The sequence below is a fragment of the Bos mutus genome, chromosome 7, assembly GCF_027580195.1.
Source record: "Bos mutus isolate GX-2022 chromosome 7, NWIPB_WYAK_1.1, whole genome shotgun sequence".
Classification (NCBI taxonomy): domain Eukaryota; kingdom Metazoa; phylum Chordata; class Mammalia; order Artiodactyla; family Bovidae; genus Bos; species Bos mutus.
Window position 1 is genome coordinate 89,521,966 of NC_091623.1, and position 23,327 is coordinate 89,545,292.

Sequence of the window (23,327 nt, forward strand, 5' to 3'; positions counted from 1 at the left end):
ACACAAGTCCCTGCCTTGCCGGTGGGCGGAACACTTGAGTTATTCTGGAATTCTTCAAACTCATACATTACAATCCACATTTTTGAAACATGTTGCTTGCTTTCTCTGGCCAATCACATAAAATGAGGGAATCTCTTTCAACTTCTTTCTAGAAGTGGAGCTTTTTTAAAAAGGCACATGCCTGGGCTCTACCCCAAACCTCTTTAGCCAGAATTTAGTTTTTAACAATCTTCCCAGATTGCCCTATTATTAAGCCAGTATTGCTAGCCAGGAGAGCTAGACTTGCCTTTTGATGGGCACAAGAATCACCTGGGGAATCGTTAAAAATGAAGATTCCTGTGCCCCACCAGAACTATTAAATGAGAATCTTCATTTTTAACAAGCACTCCAGGAGATTACAATACAGGTATTCTGGAGACTTACTTGAAGAAACACTGACTTAGAAAGTGAGGGAGACGAAAGATGAATGGGAACAAAATGAAGTTTGAAATCCAGATCTGGAAAAGAAAGGAAGAAGTAGGAGAGCTTCTCCTTGGCCATGAGACCTGCCATAGTCACAGCTCATCAGGCTTGGCCCAGACAGGCTGTATGTAGTTTGGGGGGCAGGAGAGGGGAGAATCTTTCTTCTTTCCAACTTGGCTGATTTTTAGGAGGCAGTTGCCTGCTGGGTATTCCTTGTGCCTAATGCTATTCCCGGTTATGTTCTTACAGAAGCAGGGTCCCTGAGGTCGGTGCTCAATAAAGAGTCTCATTCACCCTTTGGGCTGGATTCGTTCAACTCCACTGCAAAGGTCTCTCCGTTGACTCCAAAGCTTTTTAACAGTCTGTTACTGGGTCCCACTGCCTCCAACAACAAAACTGAAGGCTCTAGCCTTCGAGACCTCCTCCACTCCGGGCCAGGAAAGCTTCCTCAAACCCCCTTGGACACAGGCATACCCTTTCCCCCGGTCTTCTCTACATCCTCAGCAGTAAGTGTCCTCCCTAAAACTCTAGCCTTTGCTGCTTTTCCATGGAAGAACCATCAGAAAGAGATCTGATAACTAGGTTGGAGGGTATAGAGTGACTTGTATTCTCTACATTATCAGTCCCAATTGATAAGATCTTTCTTTATATCAAGTTTGGGGAATGTTTGAGAGCCTTTTAAGTAGTAAAGCTTTTGTGCCTTGTTAGGAAATCAGTAGAAACTGAGACATTGGAATTTTTCAGTCATCAGCAGGAATCACTTTATTTTCTTGATGATAACAGATAGCTAATTTTTTTTAATGTAGGCAATACATTTATGTGGCATCCTCTTGGATATCTAATAGACACCTCAAACATAACACGTCTAAGACCACACTCCTAATCTTTTGCCTATAAACTTGCATTTCCTTTATTTTTTGCCTCTCTTGATCACTGGTTTCCAATTGCTTGGCCAAAAATCTTAAGAGTCATTTGGGACTCCCCTCTCACACTTTGTGTCTAATCTGTTAGCATATCTTTTCAGTTTGATTGCTAAAATGTATTCGTAGCACACCCATTTCTCATCAGCTCCTCTGCTTCCCCATTCTAGTCTGAGATAACATCCTCTGTTGCCTGAATTCTTGGAGTAATCTCCATTTCTTCCCTTTCCACTCTACAGTCAGTTTCAACAGAGCAGTTAGTATGATCCTTTTAAGATATAAATCTAATCATATCACTGTTGCCTAAAATCTTTCAAGGGCTTCCAATTTCATGATAAAAACAGACTCCTTTCAGTGGACTATACTGTTCCAGCCCTAGCTTCTCCTCACTTCCCTGACCTCAACTACCACTCTCATTTTCCATTCTGCTCTGGCCACACCCACCTTCTTGCTTTTCCTTGGACATGGCTAGGCATGCTCTCTTCAGAGCCTTTACATGTATCCTTTTCTCCACCGAGAGCTGTCTTTTTCATGTCACCACATGGCCTGCTTCATCGTCAGCATCCTCTCCTTTATGAAATGTTACCTCTTTAGTAAGCCTTCTTTTTAGATCACCCTTTTTTTAAAGTCCATTCCACTCCCATCTTCCACTCATATCTGTTTCCTCTGCACCTGTTATCATCTGACTTACTGTGTTTTATTTATTTTCTATCTCATCACTTAAAGGCATTTTTGTCTTTTTTTTTTTTTCCATGCTGTGCGGCTTTTGGGATCTTAGTTCTCCAACCAGGGATCGAACTGGGTCCCTAGCAGTGGAAGCACAAAGTTCTAATCACTAAACTGGTAGAAATTCCCCATTTTTGTCTGTTTTATTCACCCAATAGTCATAGTGCCACAATGTTTGATACATAGGTATTTAGTAAGCATTTACTGAACAAATAAATTCAAAAGGTTTTAAATTTAAAAGATACAGTGAAAAGGCTTCTTCTTGCTGTTGCCTCCCTTTCTGTAGGCAACCACTGTTCCATGAGTGTCCTTTCTATGATATTAAAATACATTCAGTATATAGTTTTTTCCTCCTCTTTTTACACAGATATTTTTATATGTTGGTTCTTTATTTTCAGTTTATGTATTTCAGAGATCATTTCAAACAAGTACATAAACATATTTCTCATTCTATTTTATGACTGACTGAAATTTGATGATGGTTGAGCCCTGTACAGTGTGGGTTATTTGTTTCTCTTTTGGATAAATGACCTCTGAAATTACGTTGAGCTCTGTTTTATCTGTACTTGGCTTGGACTCCCAGTTCTCCTTTTTCTTTTTAAATTTTCCAAAGATGTTATATGGTTGCATACACTTCATAGAGATAATGACTAGTGATACTTAAGTCATTGGGCTATCAAGTCTACAGAAGCCCTCCCCTTCCTTCACATCTGTGGTCTTAGGTTTCTCACTTTCATCTCTGGGCCTGAGCTTCCCCACCAGCCAAAACAAATGAGAGATTCTTGGTAGGGGGCAAACTGAGGAGTGGGAGACTACTTTCAGAATATTCAGTTCTCTTGGATACAAATATTTATTGGGTACACTCCCTAGTAAAAAGTCACTGCCTTGGTAAGTCACCTCAGTTACTTAATTGAAGTATTATATCCCTTGAACATGCTGGCCAGAAAAAAATGTATAACCCTCAAAGTAAATGATCTTTTTCACTCAGCTGTAGCATTTTGTGATCCCTGAAGTCTACGTGCATATAAAATGGGCCTCAATGCCAAAGATATTTCTTTCTTTTTTATTTTTATTTTTTGGCTGTACCATGCAGCATGTGGAATCTTCCCTGACCAGGAATTGAACTTATGCCCCCTCATTGGGAGCACAGAATCTTAACCACTGGACCATCAGGGAAGTCCCCAGAGATATTTCTTAGGTCTCAAATCTCTTGCAATAGAGGGATCTTTCTGTACTTTTCTTTCACAAATAAAAAGCAGAATATGAAGGCTAGGAAAATGTAAGATATTAACTTAATAGATTCCCCTTCCAACCACAAAAGACTTCATAATAACTTTTATGAAATTGAATCAGGTAGATCAGAACTCCATGTAAATAAAACTGTGAGACTGTTTTTTAATACTCTACTGATGGTGCCTCAGTCATACTAACCTGATGGATTTGTGTCTGGCAGGGAGTGAAGAACAAGGCCAGCCTACCCAACTTCCTTGACCACATCATTGCCTCAGTGGTAGAAAATAAGAAAACCTCAGATGCTGCAAAGCGGGCCTGTAACTTGACTGATACCCAAAAGGAAGTGAAGGAGATGGTGATGGGGTTAAATGTGCTGGACCCCCATACCTCTCATTCCTGGCTCTGTGATGGAAGACTTTTGTGTCTTCATGACCCCAGCAACAAAAACAATTGGAAGATCTTCCGGGAGTGTTGGAAGCAAGGCCAGGTAAGCAAGAATAAGCAGATCCCAGGGTCGGCTGTCTACCTGTCCACCCACCAAAGCTAGCAGGATAGTTTCAGTTCTCTCTGGGAGATACTCTGCCAAGGAGATTTAGATATATAGTAAGTTTGTTGTAGACAGCTTTGCTACTTTGAGTTTTCTTTGATTTTTAAAAATTGAAAGATTTGTAAAATGCACTATGGATCTTTTTTCTTTCTCAGCTGTGTAGCTCTGTGTTCTTAAAAGTGCAGTTGAAATTCCTGTGAAGTTGTGATCTGGCATTAATAACACCTTTAGAGGAAAATCCTTAAGTGAGATATGGTGTGAGGTGAGAGTTGGTGGAAGTGGGCGGTACTTTTCTAGGTAAATGTTTCAAGACCATACAAGTCTGTGGGATAGTGTAATAACACTTCCTGAATTTTATACATTAGCAGGTATGAGGAAGGAGGGGTTTATGGAATTGTCTAGATAGTTTTTTATTTGAGATGTGAGGAAGTATTCTGAGTTGCATTTAGCTTTTCATCCTCTCACCTCAAATTAGTGGTATATGCCAGGGCAATAGAAGCGATTTCTCTGGAATGCACCCCCACCCCCACCCTGTGAGAATCAAATATAGTAACAGAATAGAAGTGTTTTCATTTTCTGTAGCTGACATGTTGAATCCATGGATTCTGAAACTGGGAGGGATCAAGAAGTCATCATGGAGAAGAGGTTGTCCTCAGGAAACCCTCCTATTCGATCCTTAGCCCTGAGTTAAGTGTTTCCTACATGGCTCTGATTAAGATACTTTTATTTCCACAGCCAGTGCTGGTTTCAGGAGTACATAAAAAGCTCAAGTCTGAACTCTGGAAGCCAGAAGCCTTTAGCCAGGAATTTGGAGACCAGGATGTGGACTTGGTGAACTGCAGGAACTGTGCTATAATTTCCGATGTGAAAGTTCGGGATTTCTGGGATGGCTTCGAGATCATATGCAGTAAGTAGCTTTGCTATCTGGTTCTATAAAAGCAGACTAGAAAGTAAGCATCTATATGCCCAGCCCTACCCCTAAAATAGCAAATTATTGATACATCCTCTTAGTGGGAGAAATAGTCTATCATGGTGGCAACCAGGTAGCTCTCATGGCAGTCACATGGCTCCCAGACCTTACCTGGACTTAAGCACATGTCACATGGGCTGTGTGGGGCACTTTCACTTTGAGATGGAAAAACTCACCATGGTTTTTCTGTGGGTGAGGAAAACAAAGCCCACGTAATCCATTATAGAGGTTTGCAAACTAAAAAAAAAAGAGAGAGTTTAGTCTTCTAAACCTTTTCGTCACTGGAGAATCAGGAAATAGCCAACACAGCAGATGTTTGTAGGAGTGCTTTCTGTCTTCCAGAACGATTAAGGTCAGAAGATGGGCAGCCAATGGTGCTCAAACTCAAGGACTGGCCTCCTGGGGAAGATTTTCGGGACATGATGCCAACAAGGTTAGTGAACTACAGTAAGTCATCTTGAGAGACTTGTGCTTTGCTGAAGCCATCACAAAGTAATCACAGAAAAGTGAGCTCCACCTCTTTGCCTTTTTCCCCTGTAACAACCTAAGTCATTTCTCATGCTCTTTTGTAGGTTTGAAGATCTGATGGAGAACCTTCCTCTGCCAGAATATACCAAGCGAGATGGCAGGCTCAATCTGGCCTCCAGGCTACCCAGCTATTTTGTAAGGCCCGATCTGGGCCCCAAGATGTACAATGCCTACGGTATGAGGGAGAGGCCATAACTGATCTTTTTGAATACTCTTGTTTCCATTTTACCTGAAGAGGGAGATCTGTAATCAGTGTCATGTGTAGAGATGATAGAGGGCAGAGTGATGAAGAAGTTGACAGTATCCAGGATAGTTTTGAATGTTTGCTTTTATCATTGACTTACATAACAGCCCTATGAGCCAGTCCATAAAACATACATTACAGCATTAGAAAGTTTCCTCTCAAAGACTCCATCCAAGGAATTTCCATGACAATCCAGTGGTTAAGATTCCATGCTTCTACTACATAGGGCATGGGTTCAATCCCTGGTCAGGGAAAGACCCAGCATGCCACGCCACTCAGCCAAAAATGAAAAAAATAATTATAATAATACAGAATATTGCCATTTCACCTTGTATATCTTCCTTTTTATCTTCAGGCTTGATAACAGCAGAAGACAGAAGAGTTGGCACAACAAATCTTCACTTAGATGTGTCTGATGCAGTTAATGTGATGGTGTATGTTGGGATCCCCATCGGGGAGGGTGCTCATGATGAAGGTAAGATTTCTAGAACTCAGTGCTTCAGAAGGGTGAGGTTTAGCCTAAGAAGTAAAATGGGATGTCTTTCTCCTCAGTCAGGGCCAGTTGCTTTTTCTTAAGTCTCCACCAGACATGATGCGTCGTAGGCGCACAAAGGGGTGATTGTAGCAGAGAAGAGTGGTACTTGTGTGTCATCAACCAGTTATTCTCTCTTTGGGAATGCTGCCCCTTAACACTGAGTGTATAGCATGACAAAGAGGAAAAAGAAGAAAGGGCAAACTGGCCTATCTCATCCAGCAGCCAGTTCAGCTGTGGGGTAACGGATGATAAAGCCAGGTCATCTGCACAGAAATGAAGCATAAAAGTGATACTTTGCTGCTTTGCACTCTCCACTATTTCGATGTAAAATTAATATGTGTTAATTATGGAGGTTTCAGAAAACAAAGTTTTAAAGAAGAAAATAACTCAAAATCTCAAAGTTAATAGATAATCAGTGTCATTACTTTGGTAATATTTTCTGCCACACATTTGCTTTAGATGCTACACACCTGTAGATCTTTTCATTAGGTTGTCTTTTAAAGGGTTATAATAGATAAGGATTAGAAGCCAAGCCTCTTACCTTGGCAGAGAAGCTTTACCCTTCACGGCCTTAAATCCATAGAATCCTAGAGCTTGAAGAGGTCTTGAGAAAGTGTACAGTCCATCTACATACAGTAGGAGTGAGTGAGTGAGTGAAGTCGCTCAGTCGTGTCCGACTCTTTGCAACCCCGTGGATTGTAGCCCCCCAAGCTCCTCCATCCATGGGATTCTCCAGGCAAGAATACTGCCGGTTGTCGTTTCCTTCTCCAGGGGATCTTCCCAACCCAGGGATCGAACCCAGGTCTCCCGCATTGCAGGCAGACACTTTACCATCTGAACTGAAGGGTTTAGAGGCCATCAAATGGACATGACCTATAAAGGCAATTTTGATGGTTTTACATAGAAATGACCTCTAATGGAAGAGAACACAAATAGGAACTATGTGAGATACATTTCTATGTAAAATATATTTTGCACATAATTCAGCATTTTAAATGAGCACTCTGCAACCAAGACCAAATATCAGTCACCTCTTGAGGTTTTCTACTATGTACCAACATCAAATCTACATAGGAACAAATGTTACTCCTGCTTTTCTCTTCTATATCAAATGTCCTGAAGCCTTTGTGTCTCTCTGGAGCAAGGCCAAGTTTCTGAAGGCACATTCCAGTATAAACATAATCAGTGGGGTAGAGAAGGACCCGGTCAGTCACATTGTACAGTCTCAGGGCCAGGTGGCCGGAGTAGAGGAATCCGCCTCCTCCTGCATAAGGCGGGTAGACGCCAGTGTAAACAACTTCCGGGATGTAGTACTTGAGTTTCTTATCCCGATGAGGTCCAGCATTATGAATCACGTCACCAATAAACAAATCTTTGGCTTTGTTCCCGGATAAGCTATTCAAGTAATTCAGGAGATGATGGGTGTTCACAAAAACAACATCATTGCCCTTGAACATGACAGTAGGAAATAACGTGCAATTTGAACATAAGATATGGCTACACAGTTTGAACAGGAAATATGTTTTTTTTAAAAACTATTCTTCCAAAAAATGATGAGTCTCTATCAAAAGTATGGAAGATTAGGGTCACTTCCCACGTGTAGGAAGCTTAGACTTCACTGTGACTGTTGACTCTGAGTCTACTTTTTATCACTCCTGAGAGATAGAGAATGTTGTTGTTGTTCAGTCTCTAAGTCATGTTTAACTCTTTGCGACCCCCTAGACTACAGCACATCAGGCTTTCCTGTCCATCACCATCTCCTGGAATTTGCTCAAACTCATGTCTATTGAGTTGGTGATACTATCTTAACTGTCTCATCCTCTGCTGCCCCGTTCTCCTTTTGCCTTCAGTCTTTCCCAGCATCAGGGTCTTTTCCAGTGAGTCAGCTCTTCCCATCAGGTGGCCAAAGTATTGAAGCTTCAGCTTCAGCATCAGTCCTTCCATTGAGTATTCAGGGTTGATTTCCTTTTGGATTGACTGGTTTAATCTCTGTGCTGTCCAAGAGACTTTCAGGGATCTTCTCTACCAGCACAATTTGAAAGCATCAGTTCTTCGGTGCTCAGCCTTCTTTATGGTCTAACTCTCACATCTATACATGCCTACTGAAAAAAGCCATAGCTTTGACTATATGGACCTTTGTCAGCAAAGTGATGTCTCTTCTTTTTAATACTCTGTCTAGGTTTGTCAATAGCTTTTCTTCCAAGGAGCAAGCATCTTTTAATTTCATGGCAGCAATCACCATCTACAGTGATTTTGGAGCCCAAGAAAATAAAATCTGTCACTGTTTCCACTTTTTCAAAACCCCATCTATTTGCCGTGAAGTGAGGGACGAGAACCATTCCACTTCCACTTCTTCAGCATTACTGGTCAGGGCATACACTTGGATTACTGTGATATTGAATAGACTCAAGGGATTATATCTGATAGACAGAGTGCCTGAAGAACTATGGACGGAGGTTTGTGACATTGTACAGAAGGTGGTGATCAAGACCATCCCCAAGAAAAAGAAATTAAAAAGGCAAAATGGTTGTCTGAGGAGGCCTTGCAAATACCTGAGAAAACAAGAGAAGCAAAAGGGAAAGGAGAAAAGGAAAGATATACCCATTTGAATGCAGAGTTCCAAAGAACAGCAAGGAGAGATAAAGCCTTCTTCAGTGATCAATGCAAAGAAATAGAGGAAAACAATAGAATGGGAAAGACTAGAGATCTCTTCAAGAAAATAAGAGATACCAAGGGAACATTTCATGCAAAGATGCACGCAATAAAGACAGAAATGGTATGGACCTAACAGAAGCAGAAGATATTAAGAAGAGGTGGCAAGAAAACACAGAAGAACTATACAAAAAAGATCTTCATGGTCCAGATATTCACGATTGTGTGATCACTCACCTAGAGCCAGACATCCTGAAATGTGAAGTCAAGTGAGCCTTAGGAAGCATCACTACGAACAAAGCTAGTGGAGGTGATGGAATTCCAGTTGAACTATTTCAGATCCTAAAACTTGATGTGAAAGTGCTGCGCTCAGTATGCCAGCAAATTTGGAAAACTCAGCAGTGGCCACAGGACTGGAAAAGGTCAGTTTTCAGTCCACTCTCAAAGAAAGGCATGCCAAAGAATGCTCAAGCTACTGCACAATTGCACTCATCTCACACGCTAGTAAAGTAATGCTCAAAATTCTCCAACCCAGCCTTCAACAGCACGTGTACCATGAACTTCCAAATGTCAGAGCTGGATTTAGAAAAGGCAGAGGAACCAGAGATCAAATTGCCAACATCCGTTGGATCACTGAAAAAGCAAGAGAGTTCCAAAAAAACATCTACTTCTGCTTTATTGACTATGATAAAGCCTTTGACTATGTGGATCACAACAAACTGTGGGAAATCCTGAAAGAGATGGGAATACTAGACCACCTTACCTGCCTCCTGAGAAATCTATATGTAGGTCAAGAAGCAACAGTTAGAACTGGACATGGAACAACAGACTGGTTCCAGATTGGGAAAGGAGTACGTCAAGGCTGTATATACTTATTTAACTTATATGCAGAGTACATCATGAGAAATGCTGGACTGGACGAAGCACAAGCTGGAATCAAGATTGCCGGGAGAAATATCAATAACCTCAGATATGCAGGTGACACCACTCTTATGGCAGAAAGTGAAGAAGAACTAAAGAGCCTCTTAATGAAAGTGAAAGAGTGAAAAAGTTAGCTTAAAACTCAACATTCAGAAAACTAAGATCATGGCATCCGGTCCTATCACTTCATGGCAAATAGATGGGGAAACAGTGGAAAGAGAGACTTTATTTTGGGGGGCTTCAGAATCACTGCAGATGGTGACGGCAGCCATGAAATTAAAAGATGCTTGCTCCTTGGAAGAAAAGCTATGACCAACCTAAGCAGTATATTAAAAAGCCTAGAGATTACTTTGCCAACAAATGTCCGTCTAGTCGAAGCTATGGTTTTTCCAGCAGTCGTGTATGGATGTGAGAGTCAGACTATAAAGAAAGCTGAGTGCCGAAGAATCGATGCTTTTGAACTGTGGTGTTGGAGAAGACTCTTGAGAGTCCCTTGGACTGCAAGGAGATCCAACCAGTCCTTCCTAAAGGAAATCAGTCCTGAATATTCATTGGAGGGACTGATGCTAAAGCTGAAACTCCAATACTTTGGCCACCTGATGCAGAGAACTGATTCATTTGAAAAGACCCTGATTCTGGGGAAGATTGAGGGCGGGAGAAGGGGATGACAGAGGATGAGATGGTTGGATGGCATCACCGACTCAATGAGTAAACTTCGGGAGTTGGTGATGGACAGGGAAGCCTGGCATGATGCAGTCCATGGAGTCACAAAGAGTTGAACAGAACTGAGCAACTGAAGTGAAGTGAAGTGAGGGATCAGATGCCATTATCTTAGTTTTTTGAATGTCAAGTTTCAAGCCAGCTCTTTCTCCTCTTTCACCATCATCAAGAGGCTCTTCAGTTCCTCTTTACTTTCTGCCATTAGAGTAGTATCATCTGCATATATCTGAGGTTGTTTATATTTCTCCTGGCAGTCTTGATTCTAGCTTGTGATTAATCCAGCCCGGCATTTCATGTGATATACTCTGCATATAAGTTAAATAAACAGGGTGACAACATAATAGCCTTGACATACTCCTTTCCCAATTTTAAACCAGTCCGTTATTGCAGATAAAGCATAGTAGAGAGTAAACTTGTTTGAATTGGACATTTTGCTTCACTCAGAGGTAGTGAAGTGGCTGCTTACATTGAAATATCATTTTGCTTTTTTCAGAGGTTCTCAAAACAATTGACGAGGGAGATGCTGATGAGGTGACAAAGCAAAGGATTCATGATGGAAAGGAGAAACCCGGTGCTTTGTGGCATATCTATGCAGCCAAGGATGCAGAGAAGATCCGGGAGCTGCTCCGAAAGGTATGTCCCTGAGTGGGCTCCCAGCTCACAGGTCTGGGGATGCTAAGACAGTCTAACTAGGGTTTCTCATGTAGAGTCCCTTGGCATTAAAGACTTGTGTCCTTTGTTACAATGCCCCATAGGGCTGAATCCTCACTTAGAGGATATTAAATAAAGTAGGTATTACTGCAGCAAGCTGGATTTATCCTGTTAATAATCTTTATGTGTTTACTGATTTTTCCATCTTTGGGTTTTGATCGTGGTTTCATGATCAGGTTGGAGAAGAGCAAGGCCAAGAGAATCCCCCTGATCATGATCCAATTCATGACCAAAGTTGGTACTTGGACCAGACCCTACGTAAGCGGCTCTATGAGGAATATGGTGTGCAAGGCTGGGCCATTGTTCAGTTCCTGGGAGATGCTGTCTTCATACCTGCTGGAGCCCCACACCAGGTATGTCCCAACTTGTGGGTGGGGCTCGGCAGTTCCCATAGTTTCCTTATTTCTGAGTTTCTTGCTAATCTGGCAGTAGATATAAAAGTGTGGGTTAGACCAATTGCTCTTAAACTGCAACTTACTTTTTGCGTTTTCATTTTCTTCTATGTAATTTTACATGCTCATTTAAAGAAGAAAGTGAGTCTCAGTTCAATCCCATTTTCAATTCCTTCATTCTGCCTTCCCCAGAAAGTAGCCTACTGTTAAGAATTTGATATATATTTTTCCAGATCCTATTTTTGCACTAGTACCATTTTCATTTATAAATTTATACTTAGAGTCTTTCTGCATTTGTTGTCGTTATAAACGTGGGGTATCAGAAGTGTTTCTCCAGTGTCCTTGTGCACTACATGAGCGGTTTCCTCAGGTTACTGACTGGCGCCTGCTGTCTGCCTCTGCCTTTCCTCTCGCAGGTGCACAACCTATATAGTTGCATCAAAGTCGCAGAAGACTTCGTGTCTCCAGAACACGTAAAGCACTGTTTTCGCCTGACGCAGGAATTCAGGCATCTCTCTAACACTCACACAAACCATGAGGATAAACTGCAGGTAAAGAGCTCCTCCTCCACTCCAGCCCTGTCTTATCTCCTTGTAGGCCACATACATAGGAGGCGCACACTGCTTTCTGAGGCTATCATCTGGGCAGGATAACTGCAGAGAGCTGACTCAGGCCCATGTCTGGGGTGTGACAAGTCCTCCCTCAGGAAGTGTTTAATCAGTCCTCTTCAGGTTTACTTTTAGAGAATATTCGTCTTTTCACCTCATCACTTCCAATGTGGCAGTCTTTTCTTTCTCTGCCCCTGGAAGATACAGTGTTTCAGTGTTAGTAACTGCACTAGACTGACCTCCCCGGTCAGGTGAGAAAAGCACTGTGGCAGTGTGTTCTAAACCTGTTTCCACAGAACTGCCTTCTCCCAGCAAATTTCTGTGCAAACTCAATTCCTTAGAGCCCTGCTAGGGACTGTAATCCATGTCCCTAAGAGTTGTTTCCCCCTCATAGATCTAAACTGGAGAATCAGATTAGGTTTTCCTCTGTTCTGAAATGGATTGGAACTTTAAGGGCAGAATATCATTTTTAATATACCCGGATGCTTAGTAACATAAAAAAAAAAAAGAATAAGAAAGCAAGATTCCCGAGGCAGAGGTTTAGCATCCAAACAGGCATTCTCGCAGCCTCTCACTTAAGGCCTGTTTTCCTGCGTCATGCCTGTGACTCAGGTGTGTCAGTGACCCGTGAGGTTGGATATTTTTCTTGGTTGTTGCTAGATTGATAGATGACATTTCTATTATAGATAGAATGCAAGTGTTCAGGCATATATATTTTAGACCACCCTCTGTTTGGTCTCTACTTGTCACATATCACCTCCCAGTCCTCTGTTACTGCTTTATTTTTTCCTGTAGTTTTCACCATCTAACATACTATGTATCTTTTGTTTGTTTCTATTCCTACTAGAACATAAGCTGTTTAAGCTCCATGAAGGCAGAGGTTTTGCTGTTTTAGTTCACTGCTTTTCCCTAGGACATGTCTGACACATAGTAGGTACTCAGTAAACATTGGTTGAATTAATACAAAAAATGTGATAGAGAATAACAAGGGGGCTTGTGTGGCCATCATTCAGCTTAAGAGATAAAGCATCATATTCATACCATATATATAATGTATTTATATACAACAACTACATTGTTGAAGCCTCCATGTACCCTTTCCCATTCCATCTCCCCAAAAATAATCATCATGTTGATTTAAAACTGTCTTCATCCTGTTCACTCTATTTTAATAACTTTTGCTTCATACATTATATGTGTTCCTTTTTGACAAATTAGAAAATATAGGCACGAAAGGGAAAAATACCCAATAAATCCTACCTGCCCACTGTTTTTAGTGCATTCTTATTAGCTATAGGACCTTAATGTAAGATTCTTGACCTCAGTTCTCATCTGTAAAATGGGAATAATAATAGAATCTACTTCATAGGATTATGGTAAGGATTAAATGAAAGTCCACATAAAGAGCTTAGCAGTAGTGCCCAGCACATATATACACATAGAGGATGGTGATTATATAGGCTTTCAAATGATGAATCACTCTTTTTTGAATATAAACTGTATATTCTGTGTGATTTGTAAATCATCTTTTGGGGTTGGTTAGGGGAGCACGCAGTCCTGGTTGAGGGCTTTCCTCACTCATCAGTAGGCTTTTAGTCTTTGCAGGATATTTTCATTTGCAGAGCACAGTCTGTGGCTGCCATGGACTAACTGTGCTGATTGCTCTCTCCAGGTGAAGAACATCATTTATCACGCAGTGAAAGATGCTGTTGGCACCCTCAAGGCTCATGAGTCCAAGCTGGCAAGATCGTAGGCGTGGAGAAATTTCAAACTCCCCTGTGAAGCAGGTCTTTCACTCACAACACATACAGGGAACGACAGGGTTCTCTGCTGGAGCAGAGGTCCTTCACTTGGAGCCAGTGTGGTCAGTATTACAAACTCTCCAGCCACTCTTTTCTACGCTGCCTCAACACTGAAGGTTGACACAGGAAAGTCGCACTGTTCACACACACAGTTTCAGACTCCAAGCCGAGGGTGCCACATCCCTATCCTGTGGCCTTTTGGGACTTCAGATTGCCTGAACATCACTGGGCTGTCCTGCACATTCTCATGATTTGAGATTTGTGGAAACCAGGAATGTGGGCACACCTTTCTTTTTTTTTCTCTTGTGCCTAGTTAAGTGGGAATGTGTTTGGAGGTAGGGGGAAATCACATACCTGGTACATGTGGGGGCTAATTGTTTAAACACGCCTGGTGGAAGCCTGATGGTGTCTCTACACATGACCTCTGACACAGCCCATCCCAGGAGACGGGTGAAGCCATTCCCCACCATCTCTCTCCCATGAACACTGAAGTCTTGAAGGACCCAGGGAGAATCCACTGCTTTTCCCAAGAGGCTCCAGGATTAGGAAACGTGTGTATTTAGTGAAAAATAGGTTTGTAGTGAAATAGTTACTATTTCATGAAAGTAGATATTTTTAGAACTTTTGAAATACCACAGTTGTTTTCCTGGATTATGAGGAAAGGCACATTACATTTAGTCTTCCTTCGAGAAAACTCTTTGAAGAAATAAGATTTTTAGAAATCAACTGCCCATTATAGCACAAAAATCAGCCAAAGCAGAATTTAAAAGAATTGGCTTTTTAGGGTTCTTTTAATTTCACCCCCCTCCCATCTCAGCCCTATCTTGAGGGAACAGCCATCTTGAGAAAGAACTTTGTCGTGTCTGAGCTGTGGTTTGTTCCATGCATACACACACTGGTGACTCCAGGAACCATTTCCACCTATTACCAGCGTTCCCTTGGGACTCCTCTTGTAGTTCCAAATTCAAAGGAAAGTTTGCTTTCCTACATGAGGCGTTTTGTTTTGGGAGTTTTTTTGTCCAGAAATATTTTCAGCAAAACTTTCCAACTCAGTGGAGTTTTATTAAGAATTTATTTGAAAATGATGGAATTCATTGGCCCATAGATACATTGGAAAATGTATCTATCTTCTTCCCAGCTGTACTGTAGTGCCCTGCAGGCTTGTTTATATGTTCACAGTTACTTTTTTTTTTTTTTAATAAAAGTCATTTACTGTAGAATACTTTTAATTTCACTTTCTGTATTTTAATTTTGTTGAAGGGCTGATTGGGATTTCCATGTTCTTATTAAAAATCTAACAAATCTGTTCATAGTGGACTAACTTCTTCCTGTGCCAGTTGTTCTAAAAAGCAGGGCCAGGTTGAGGGTGGGGTTGGAGTTGGAGGATAGTTCATTTTCATATCATCATTACATTGTTGCATCCAATTATTACTCTTTGCTTCCTGAATTTGTGCCCAGTTAGGCGAGGGATGTGCCAGGTCATTGTGGTTTGAGGGCTTAGGGACAAACGGGAATGTGCTACATGAGCTAGAGGTAGGAGCAAACATGGGCTTTCCGTAGTTTCTGCCCTATGGGAAAGGTGGGTTCCTACCTTCCAGAAGCAGCCTGGGGGGAAAGGGCCAGGGAGAGTGGCCTGAGCAAGGTTCTGGGCAATCAGTGACAAAGTTCCTCAAAACAAGAGGCCTGGCTGCCCATATAGGAAATTCAAGTGGCTTGAAGAGTGAGGACAGACTGTGTTCCAATTAGAAAAGGCCTTTTGAAGAGGAAGTTGTAAAGAATAGCAAGAGGGGTCATCAGAGGCTGCTTCCTTGGATCCTGTTGGAAACACATCTTCCAAAGTGTTTGAGCCTGGAAATACAATTATCAGGGTGGAAATAGACCATTGTGTGTGGTTCAAGGATACTGAGTTTGAATAGCACCATAACTGAAATACAGAGTTCTGAGCATGTCCTTTAGGCCAGGATGGGCACGGGCTGGTGCTGTGATCATCAGAGGATTATACCTCAACATAAAGAATGCAGAAGCTTTGAAATGGGATGGGAAAGGAAAGCAGTGGGGGAAGGGAGGTTGCAGAGGTTGCTGGAGCTTTGTTGCTTTGGTGAAAATCAGGAGGCAGGCTAGCCTACATTCTGGATATAAATGTCTTCGGAATTAGGGCATCCATTGCCACCAGTGCTTGCTGATGGGGATGGAACTGGAGCCCCTTATTCATCGCCACGCCTGGACCCCAGGCCTCTCTACCAGCCTCTTTACAAAAAGGGTGATTCCCCTGCCCCAGGGTATCCTTGAGAGCACAGGGCCCTGTTCCCCTACAAAACTTAGGAACTGACAACCTTAAAGCAGATCAGATTGGGAATGGCGTTAGGCCTTTTACAACTGGAGTGATTGGTGATGGCGGGGTGGATATATGCCTCTATGCCTTTGACCTCAGGACTTCCTGGGTGGGTGTCTTGACGGTCAGCGATAGGGGAGAAGGGTTTGATAGCAGTTGGAAGAAGTAGCCAATTCAGTAGACTTCCTAAGTTCCTTTCTTAGCAGCATGACTTAGTGGTTCTGTGACCCGAGGCATATTATTGAACCTCCCCGAAGCTTCCCATTTTCTTATCTTCAAAATGATAATTATAACGTCTGTCTTATGGGATGGTCACTGAAATAACGCATGTGAAGCTCTTAGCACAGGGCCTGGCACACAATAAGCACTCAGTAAGTCAGTCATTATTCCTCTTAGGATATTTAAGTCTTTCAGCCTGTTGTGATCAGCGCAGGAAGAGGGCTAGGATGTCCGGATGGAACCATGAAGGCCTCTGAGGACCTCAGTCCTGGGTTTGGAACCCAAGAAAAGTGAACAAGCCATTGGAGGAAGGCAGGTCAAAGGCGCATGCCCAGCGACAGCAGGTGCAGGGGGGCGCGCCGCCGCCGCCGCCGCGGCCTCCCCTTTAAGAGCCGCCGCCGCCCACGGCCCGCCGCTGCGGCAGGGACCTCCCCTTTAACGGCGGCGGCTCGGCGCTCCGCGGCCCCCGCGGCGGCTGCTGCTGCGGGTGCTGCTGCTACTGCGGCTCCTGCTGCCGCCGCCGCTCGGCCTCCAGCAGCCACATCCTCGGCCCGGGCCGGCTTCCCGCCCCGCACCCCGCGCCCCGCCCGGCCCCGCCATGGTGTCCTGGATCATCTCTCGCCTGGTGGTGTGAGTGCGGCGGCGGGGCGCGGCCGTTTGGGAGGGGGATGGTGGCTAGGGGTGGCGGGTGAGGGGTATGGAAGCCTGGGATGGACCACTCCGTGGCTTCGTACAGCAGAATCACCTAAAGGCACATCATCCCTATTTGGGGTCCCCAGAGACGTGGAGGTGAGGGATCCGGAGGAGCGGGGAATGTTCGAGGAGTAAGGCAGGCCTGGCTTCCCATCCCTTTTATTTTTAATTTCCCTGTTTCTGCGCCCTCCCTCATCCCCGAGGGGGCTAGGCAGCATGGCTTGATTTATGAGGGGAGGCGGCTTGTCCCCTCACCCACGTAGCACATCTGGCCGGAGGAGCCCCTCAGACCTGGGCTCTCATCTCCAGCGGGAGAACTAACGGAAGAGCCAGGGGAGCAAGGCAGGGCCTCCTCATTCCACAGCTTAGGGCCATGGCAGCCTTGGCCTCCCCGAAGGGCCCCATTTCTCCTCCCTCTTCCACTGTCTGTCAGGAGACTGGGGGTGAGGGCACATGCTCTGAAGGCCCCCCAGGGAGGACGGGAAGCAGAGATGCTTGGATGACAAAGTGTGGGAGGTAACTGGGAGAGGATATGTGTGTTCAGCCTGGGATTGTGAGAGCCGTGGAGGGAAGGGTGTTAGGTGGCCTTCATCCCAGGCTGCCAGTTCTGTCCCTCCCAGCTCCCCCAGGCTCCAGGAGGGTGCCCTCTCCCACAACTGTGGACTTTGTCCTTGAGGATTCCACCCCCGACTCCATCTCCGAAGTACCCTGCCTCAGTGAGGCAAGTCCATGGGGAACAGGCGGTATCCACACATTTGTCAAGAGGCTGGGCCTGGCAGGAGCTCTGCATGGCTTCAGTTAACCTGCCCCAGCTTAGGACCCTGCCCCTCAACCTCCACCTTGGGGCACTGACACCCCAGAATCCCCTCCCTGCTATCGTGTTCTTCAATTCTGGCTTCCTCTAGACCCACCAGAGTCTCCTTCCCTTCCCACCTGAGGGAACCCAGGGGCCTCATACGTCCATGTGGCCTTCACAGTGGCTGCTCCTCTTGTGTGAATGAGCTCCCCGAGTGGCATTGGTCCTCTCCTTGCCTCACCTGTGTCCTGTATGTGGTCTCTGATGGGAACAGCACAGACTCCACTATAGCCAGGATCTCTAGCCCAGCACACTTTCTGGAGGCTAGTCCCAAAAGTGTTTATATCGGGAAATAAACCACTTTGCCCTTCAGGGCCTCCTGCCCCCGTGCCCTCTGCTCCTCAGGTCCCCAGGGCTACAGTGGTACTTCTGACTGCCAGGTACCCTGTTAGGTGGTGTCCCTGGCCCTACGACGGGAAGGTAGAGGGTAAGGGCCAATGGGTAAGAAAGTGCATGATGTCTGGAGAAGGACGACACCCCTGAGGCAGTGACCTGACCCCCACCCCATGATATAGTTATGTACAAATGAGGTTCAGGGCAGATAAGCCACATCAGACCCTCTGGCCTCTAGGTCTTTCTGTCAGGGGCTGGAGAAGAACTGAACAATAAAGGGGCATCACCCTTGCTGGCTAGGGCCTCCATGCTTGTGTATCACCTCAGGCTTGCCTGCTTTGACCTTAACCCCTGACCTGAGTTCATCAGTCAGCTGATGTGGTACCCTGGAGTTCTGTCCATTCTCCCCTTACCTACCCAGGGACTGATGCAGAGATGGGAGGGAGAGGCCATTGCTTTTGGCCAAGGGGCCCAGTAACCATGCCTGCCTCCCTAGGCTCATCTTTGGCACCCTGTACCCAGCCTACTCTTCCTACAAGGCCGTGAAGACAAAAAACGTGAAGGAATATGTGAGTGTGTGACCCTTCATCTCCTACCCAACTTATGTGGCAGAGATCAGGGAGGACAGTGGATCACATGACAGACGGGGATGACGTTATACTAATGCTGTCAGCACTAATGAGACCTGGTTCGGGGAGGCGCCCGTGTATCCCTTTCCCCAACCCTGGTGTGATACACAGACAAAGTCGGGGCCCTCTGTGCCCCCCTACATAGTGCGTCCAGCAGGTTGGCAAGTAGAGGTGGGGTCCAGGGTGTTTCCCCAAGGCCCCAGCTGACACCGCCCTCTGTACATTTAGGTGAAATGGATGATGTACTGGATCGTCTTTGCCTTCTTCACCACTGCCGAGACACTCACAGATATCGTGCTCTCCTGGTGAGGTCCAGCAACCCCCGCCTCCCTGCACCTCAGGGGCCAGGGCTTCTGACTTCTTCTACACAGCCAGTCCACCTAGGGTGGCATCTCCCCAACAGTCCCATGGGGTCCTGGGTGTCCCCTCCTCTCAGCCCCCATCCAGTCCTGGCTTGATTGAGCAAAATAAGAACAGACATAACTCTCACCTTTCTTTTGGGAGCCAAAGCAGCACAATAGAATTCAGGAAACCTGTTTCTGCCAGACTTACAGTGACTTTGAGCAAGTCACAGTTTTCTAGGCCTCAGTTTCCCTATTTGTAAAACAGGCATATGAGTCAATCTCGTGAACATTGGATTGTATTTCAAAGCTTGTATTTCAAAGGCTTTTTCTAGGCACTACTAGACTATGTATATGCACTCTTGAGGACACGGAATTGTCTAACCATCTGTATATTCACAGCAGGCGCTCAAAAATGTTTACTAAATGAGCAAATGCCTCTTGGAAGAGAGGACGAACATAGCACAGTACACTGAAAGTCAAAAGAGTTTTACTGAGAGGTAGAGGACGCAAGATCCTTGCGTTTATAGATTTCAAGGGCCTTTGAGAAAACACAGTTTGAGTAGAGAAAGTTGAATGGGGTCAAATTAGGAAAGAGTCATGGATTAAAAATTGAGAACAAGTGAGTGCAGGTGCCTCTTGATGCAAGCAAAGGAGTGAGCTTTGATGAGGGCTTTGTGAGGATAGAGGAGACCTGAAGGAGTGTGTGGCCTGAGAAGGAGCCATGAGAATAGAGAACAGTCCTTAAAAAGCAGAGGCCGTGTCATGGCAGCAAGGGATAGATCCAGAGCACAGCTGGGGAGGAAGAGCAGAAAGGAAGGGAGTGAGGATCCAAGAATGCACCTGGAAGGTTAGGGAGCTCGCCTTGGTGTTGACCCCAGGACAGAGGAGTGGGTGCTCTTCTGTCAGAGAGAAGAGGGTGATAGAGCCACCGCTGCTGGGAATTCCTGCTGGGGTCACTTTTCACCTTGCTACTGGGAGTCTCAGCTGAGCTTCCCCTTGACCAGTCTCCTAAGCCACATGGGGACCTTAGTGCACTAAGGGGTGGGAGTCCAGCCAGGGTCCTGCAGCGGGTCCATATGCCTCCTGACTTCCTGCCCCAGGCTCTGCCCTTACCTGTCTCCCACCCACAGGTTCCCCTTCTACTTTGAGCTCAAGATCGCCTTTGTGATATGGCTGCTGTCCCCTTATACCAAAGGCTCCAGCGTGCTCTACCGCAAGTTCGTGCACCCAACCCTGTCCAACAAAGAGAAGGTCTGTTGGAACAAGGGACGCTTGCTTCCCACCTATCCCAGGTCAAGGCAGCCCAGAGCCTGCAGCCACGTGTATTCATGGCTCTCCCTGTGGGTGATCTGAGAGGGGCCTGACCCCCTGGGGCAGGTAGTGCCAGGTGTGAACAAGGGCAAAGCAGGGTAGGACCCAGCCTCACCTCTTCCTCCTTCCCCTCCAACCCCTCAGGAGATCGACGAGTACATTACACAGGCCCGAGACAAGAGCTATGAGACCATGATGAGGGTGGGCAAGAGGGGTCTGAATCTGGCCGCCAATGCCGCAGTCACGGCTGCTGCCAAGGTGAGATGGGGGCAGACCCAGCTCCCAGGCCCCAGCTTGCTCATCTCATCCCACAGCCAGTCCCCTTTGCATCCACCGCATTCTTGGGCCGGTAAAGGTCTGGGGGCTTGTGCAGCTTGGGGTTTCCATCCTGCCTTTAACATCCCCCCGCTAAGGGACTTCCACTTGGCGGGCCACAGTTTCCTCACCCGTCCAAAGGGAACGCATGGCCCCAGCCTGTTAGAGCCGCCGTGGGATGGGCTGAGGATGCCATGGGGAGAGCGCTGAGTCCAGTGGCTGCCCAGTGCCCTGTGGTGACCTCTCTCTCCACCCCGCCCCTTCTCCTCCGGTCCTCCTGGTGCGTGGTGGTGACCCCAGGGCCAGGGGGTGCTATCAGAGAAGCTCCGAAGCTTCAGCATGCAGGACTTGACCCTGATCCGGGACGAGGACGCGCTGCCCCTGCAGGGGCCTGATGGCCGCCTCAGAGCCAGCCCTGGCAGCCTCCTGGACACCATTGAAGACCTGGGTACAGTCCGGGCCCAGGGCGGGCAGTGGGCGAGGGCGAGGAGGCTGAGTAGGGGAGAGACCAGACACCTGCTCTCCTTTCCTCCCCAAACCAGGAGATGACCCCACCCTGAGCGTAAGGTCAGGCACCAACCAGGCAGATCCCCGGACAGAGATCTCTGAGGATGACACGGGAGACAAGGCCCCTAAGAGGGTCAAACCCATCAAAAAAGTGCCCAAACCCGAGGTGAGAACCGGGACAGAGCTTGGGGAAGTGGGAAGGGCTTGTGGCTCCAGGCGGAGCCCTCTGTCTCCCTCTCTTCCTTCCACAGCCACCGGCTTCCAAGACGCTGAAGACCCGGCCCAAGAAGAAGACCTCCGCAGGGGGTGACTCAGCTTGAGGCCCCCGCCCCCTCCCCGCAGGCTGCAGAATCCCGCTCCACACTGTGCCAGCAGCCCTCAGCCTCAGGCCCCGGGGCCTCTCAGATGGCTGTTTCCGGTGCCTCCCAGTGGCCATTCCCCTGGAAGGGCTTGGGAAAGAGAAGGGAGGCCCTGCTGTGGGGGGCCGAGGGTAGAGGCTGGACCCAGGAGCTAAGGAGGGAGCCACTCAAGGAGGTGCGGGCCCCCCAGAGCCCGAAAGCTACTCTCCCCGCTCCAGCCCTGACCCCGCCCACCCAGTGCCTTGCTGAAGACCATGGCCATCCCCTTGTCCTAACACATGGCCCCACTGCTCTCCCTGAGTCAGGGTCGGCGGCCAGTCACAGCCCAGATTGACCAGAGCCTGAAGGCCCAGCAGAGAAGGAGGGAGTGGGGAGGCCTCGGAGAACCTGGGCTCTGGGCCTACAGGTGTGAATGGAGGACAGGGTCTCAGTGGTGTTTAAGTGACCAGGAGCCAGGCCAGAGCTGCAGCTGGGGGTGTTGGGTATGGCTGTGAGCTACCTGTGCCCACTGAAAAGAGGTGGGGCTCCAGGGGTGTGTGTGTGTGTGAAAGAGAAAATGTGTGTGTGTGTGTGTGTGTATCTTTCTGGGTCTAGAGCTGGGGGCTTTTGAGTGAAGGACTTTGCCTCCAGCAGTAACCTCCCACCACCCAACCCAGCTGCCCTTTCCCCCCTCAGCCCTCCCGCCTACTCTCTCAGCCTCAGAGGACCCCAGCCCATGAGAGAGTAGGGCTCCAAGGGGCCTCTCACCTGCTCCTCTGCCCTTAATCCCCTCTTCTTTTGCCTCCTCCCATTCCTGCCCCAGGATGGGGCTCCATCTCCTCTGGGCCCTCAGTAGAGGCCCCTGCTGAGCCGATTCCTTTTCTCCTCTCCTGGGGGCCCATCTTCCTTCCCCCTAAGGCCCTCTTCCTGTGCCAAGCAGACTAGGCCCCCTGTAACAGACCCCTGTCAGAGCCCAGCCTTTGCCCCACACTTTGCCCCAGCTTCTGCCGTGGCTTCCTTCCGTCAGGGCTCGGAGGAGCGTGTAAAGAAGAAAAAGGTATTAGGAACCAGGGGGCTCCAGATCGGTGGGAAGAGGGTGCCCAATGGACCTTTGGCACTGGATGAGCCAATAAACCAAATTCTGGCACCTCATTTGTGTTAGCCTCTGTGCTTTGTTCTTGGTCTACCAGTCCACAGGTGAGAAGGACTTCAAGTGAGAAGCCAGGGCTCAGCTGTGGGATGGAGGGGAGAAGAAGTCAAACTATGAACTCGAGAGATCTGATCTTCAAGAGATAGCCTTGAAGTAGTTCCATCTGGGAAGATGGCTTGGAGGTTCAATATAGAGCCAGGGGGCTGGAAAGAGCCAGGACTTATGAAGGGCAAGGGACCACCCTTAGAGGTTGTCCTGTCCCTCAGAATCCTACTGGAGACCCCTCCCCATTCTGGCACCTCACAGAAAGTGCAAGGGTGTAAGTTCTG

General features: G+C 46.5%; 2 protein-coding genes across 4 annotated transcripts in view; both read left to right on the top strand.

The window, feature by feature from the left end:
- KDM3B (lysine demethylase 3B) overlaps window positions 1-15,277 on the top strand; it is a 57,668-nt gene extending 42,391 nt beyond the window's left edge. For both annotated transcript variants that reach the window (XM_070374410.1, XM_070374411.1), the window contains 10 exons: window positions 712-968; window positions 3,562-3,828; window positions 4,624-4,795; window positions 5,201-5,291; window positions 5,431-5,561; window positions 5,986-6,105; window positions 10,952-11,091; window positions 11,346-11,522; window positions 11,978-12,112; window positions 13,842-15,277. In XM_070374410.1, the coding sequence (XP_070230511.1) occupies window positions 712-968; window positions 3,562-3,828; window positions 4,624-4,795; window positions 5,201-5,291; window positions 5,431-5,561; window positions 5,986-6,105; window positions 10,952-11,091; window positions 11,346-11,522; window positions 11,978-12,112; window positions 13,842-13,922 (1,571 nt within the window). In that variant the 3' untranslated portion in view covers window positions 13,923-15,277. The remainder of the gene's footprint in view (window positions 1-711; window positions 969-3,561; window positions 3,829-4,623; window positions 4,796-5,200; window positions 5,292-5,430; window positions 5,562-5,985; window positions 6,106-10,951; window positions 11,092-11,345; window positions 11,523-11,977; window positions 12,113-13,841) is intronic.
- A 1,619-nt stretch (window positions 15,278-16,896) lies between these two features.
- Window positions 16,897-23,052, top strand: REEP2 (receptor accessory protein 2). 2 transcript variants are annotated; one of them, XM_070374414.1, is made up of 8 exons: window positions 16,897-17,152; window positions 18,901-18,973; window positions 19,262-19,338; window positions 20,508-20,628; window positions 20,833-20,946; window positions 21,310-21,451; window positions 21,546-21,676; window positions 21,762-23,052. In XM_070374414.1, exons 1-8 carry the CDS (start codon window positions 17,121-17,123, stop codon window positions 21,828-21,830), a joined length of 759 nt encoding a protein of 252 aa, XP_070230515.1. In that variant the 5' UTR covers window positions 16,897-17,120; the 3' UTR covers window positions 21,831-23,052. The 2 variants fall into 2 exon arrangements, with proteins under 2 accessions (XP_070230515.1, XP_070230513.1); XM_070374412.1 differs by having other exon boundaries at window positions 16,907-17,152; window positions 21,304-21,451; window positions 21,762-23,044.
- Window positions 23,053-23,327: the final 275 nt, after the last annotated feature.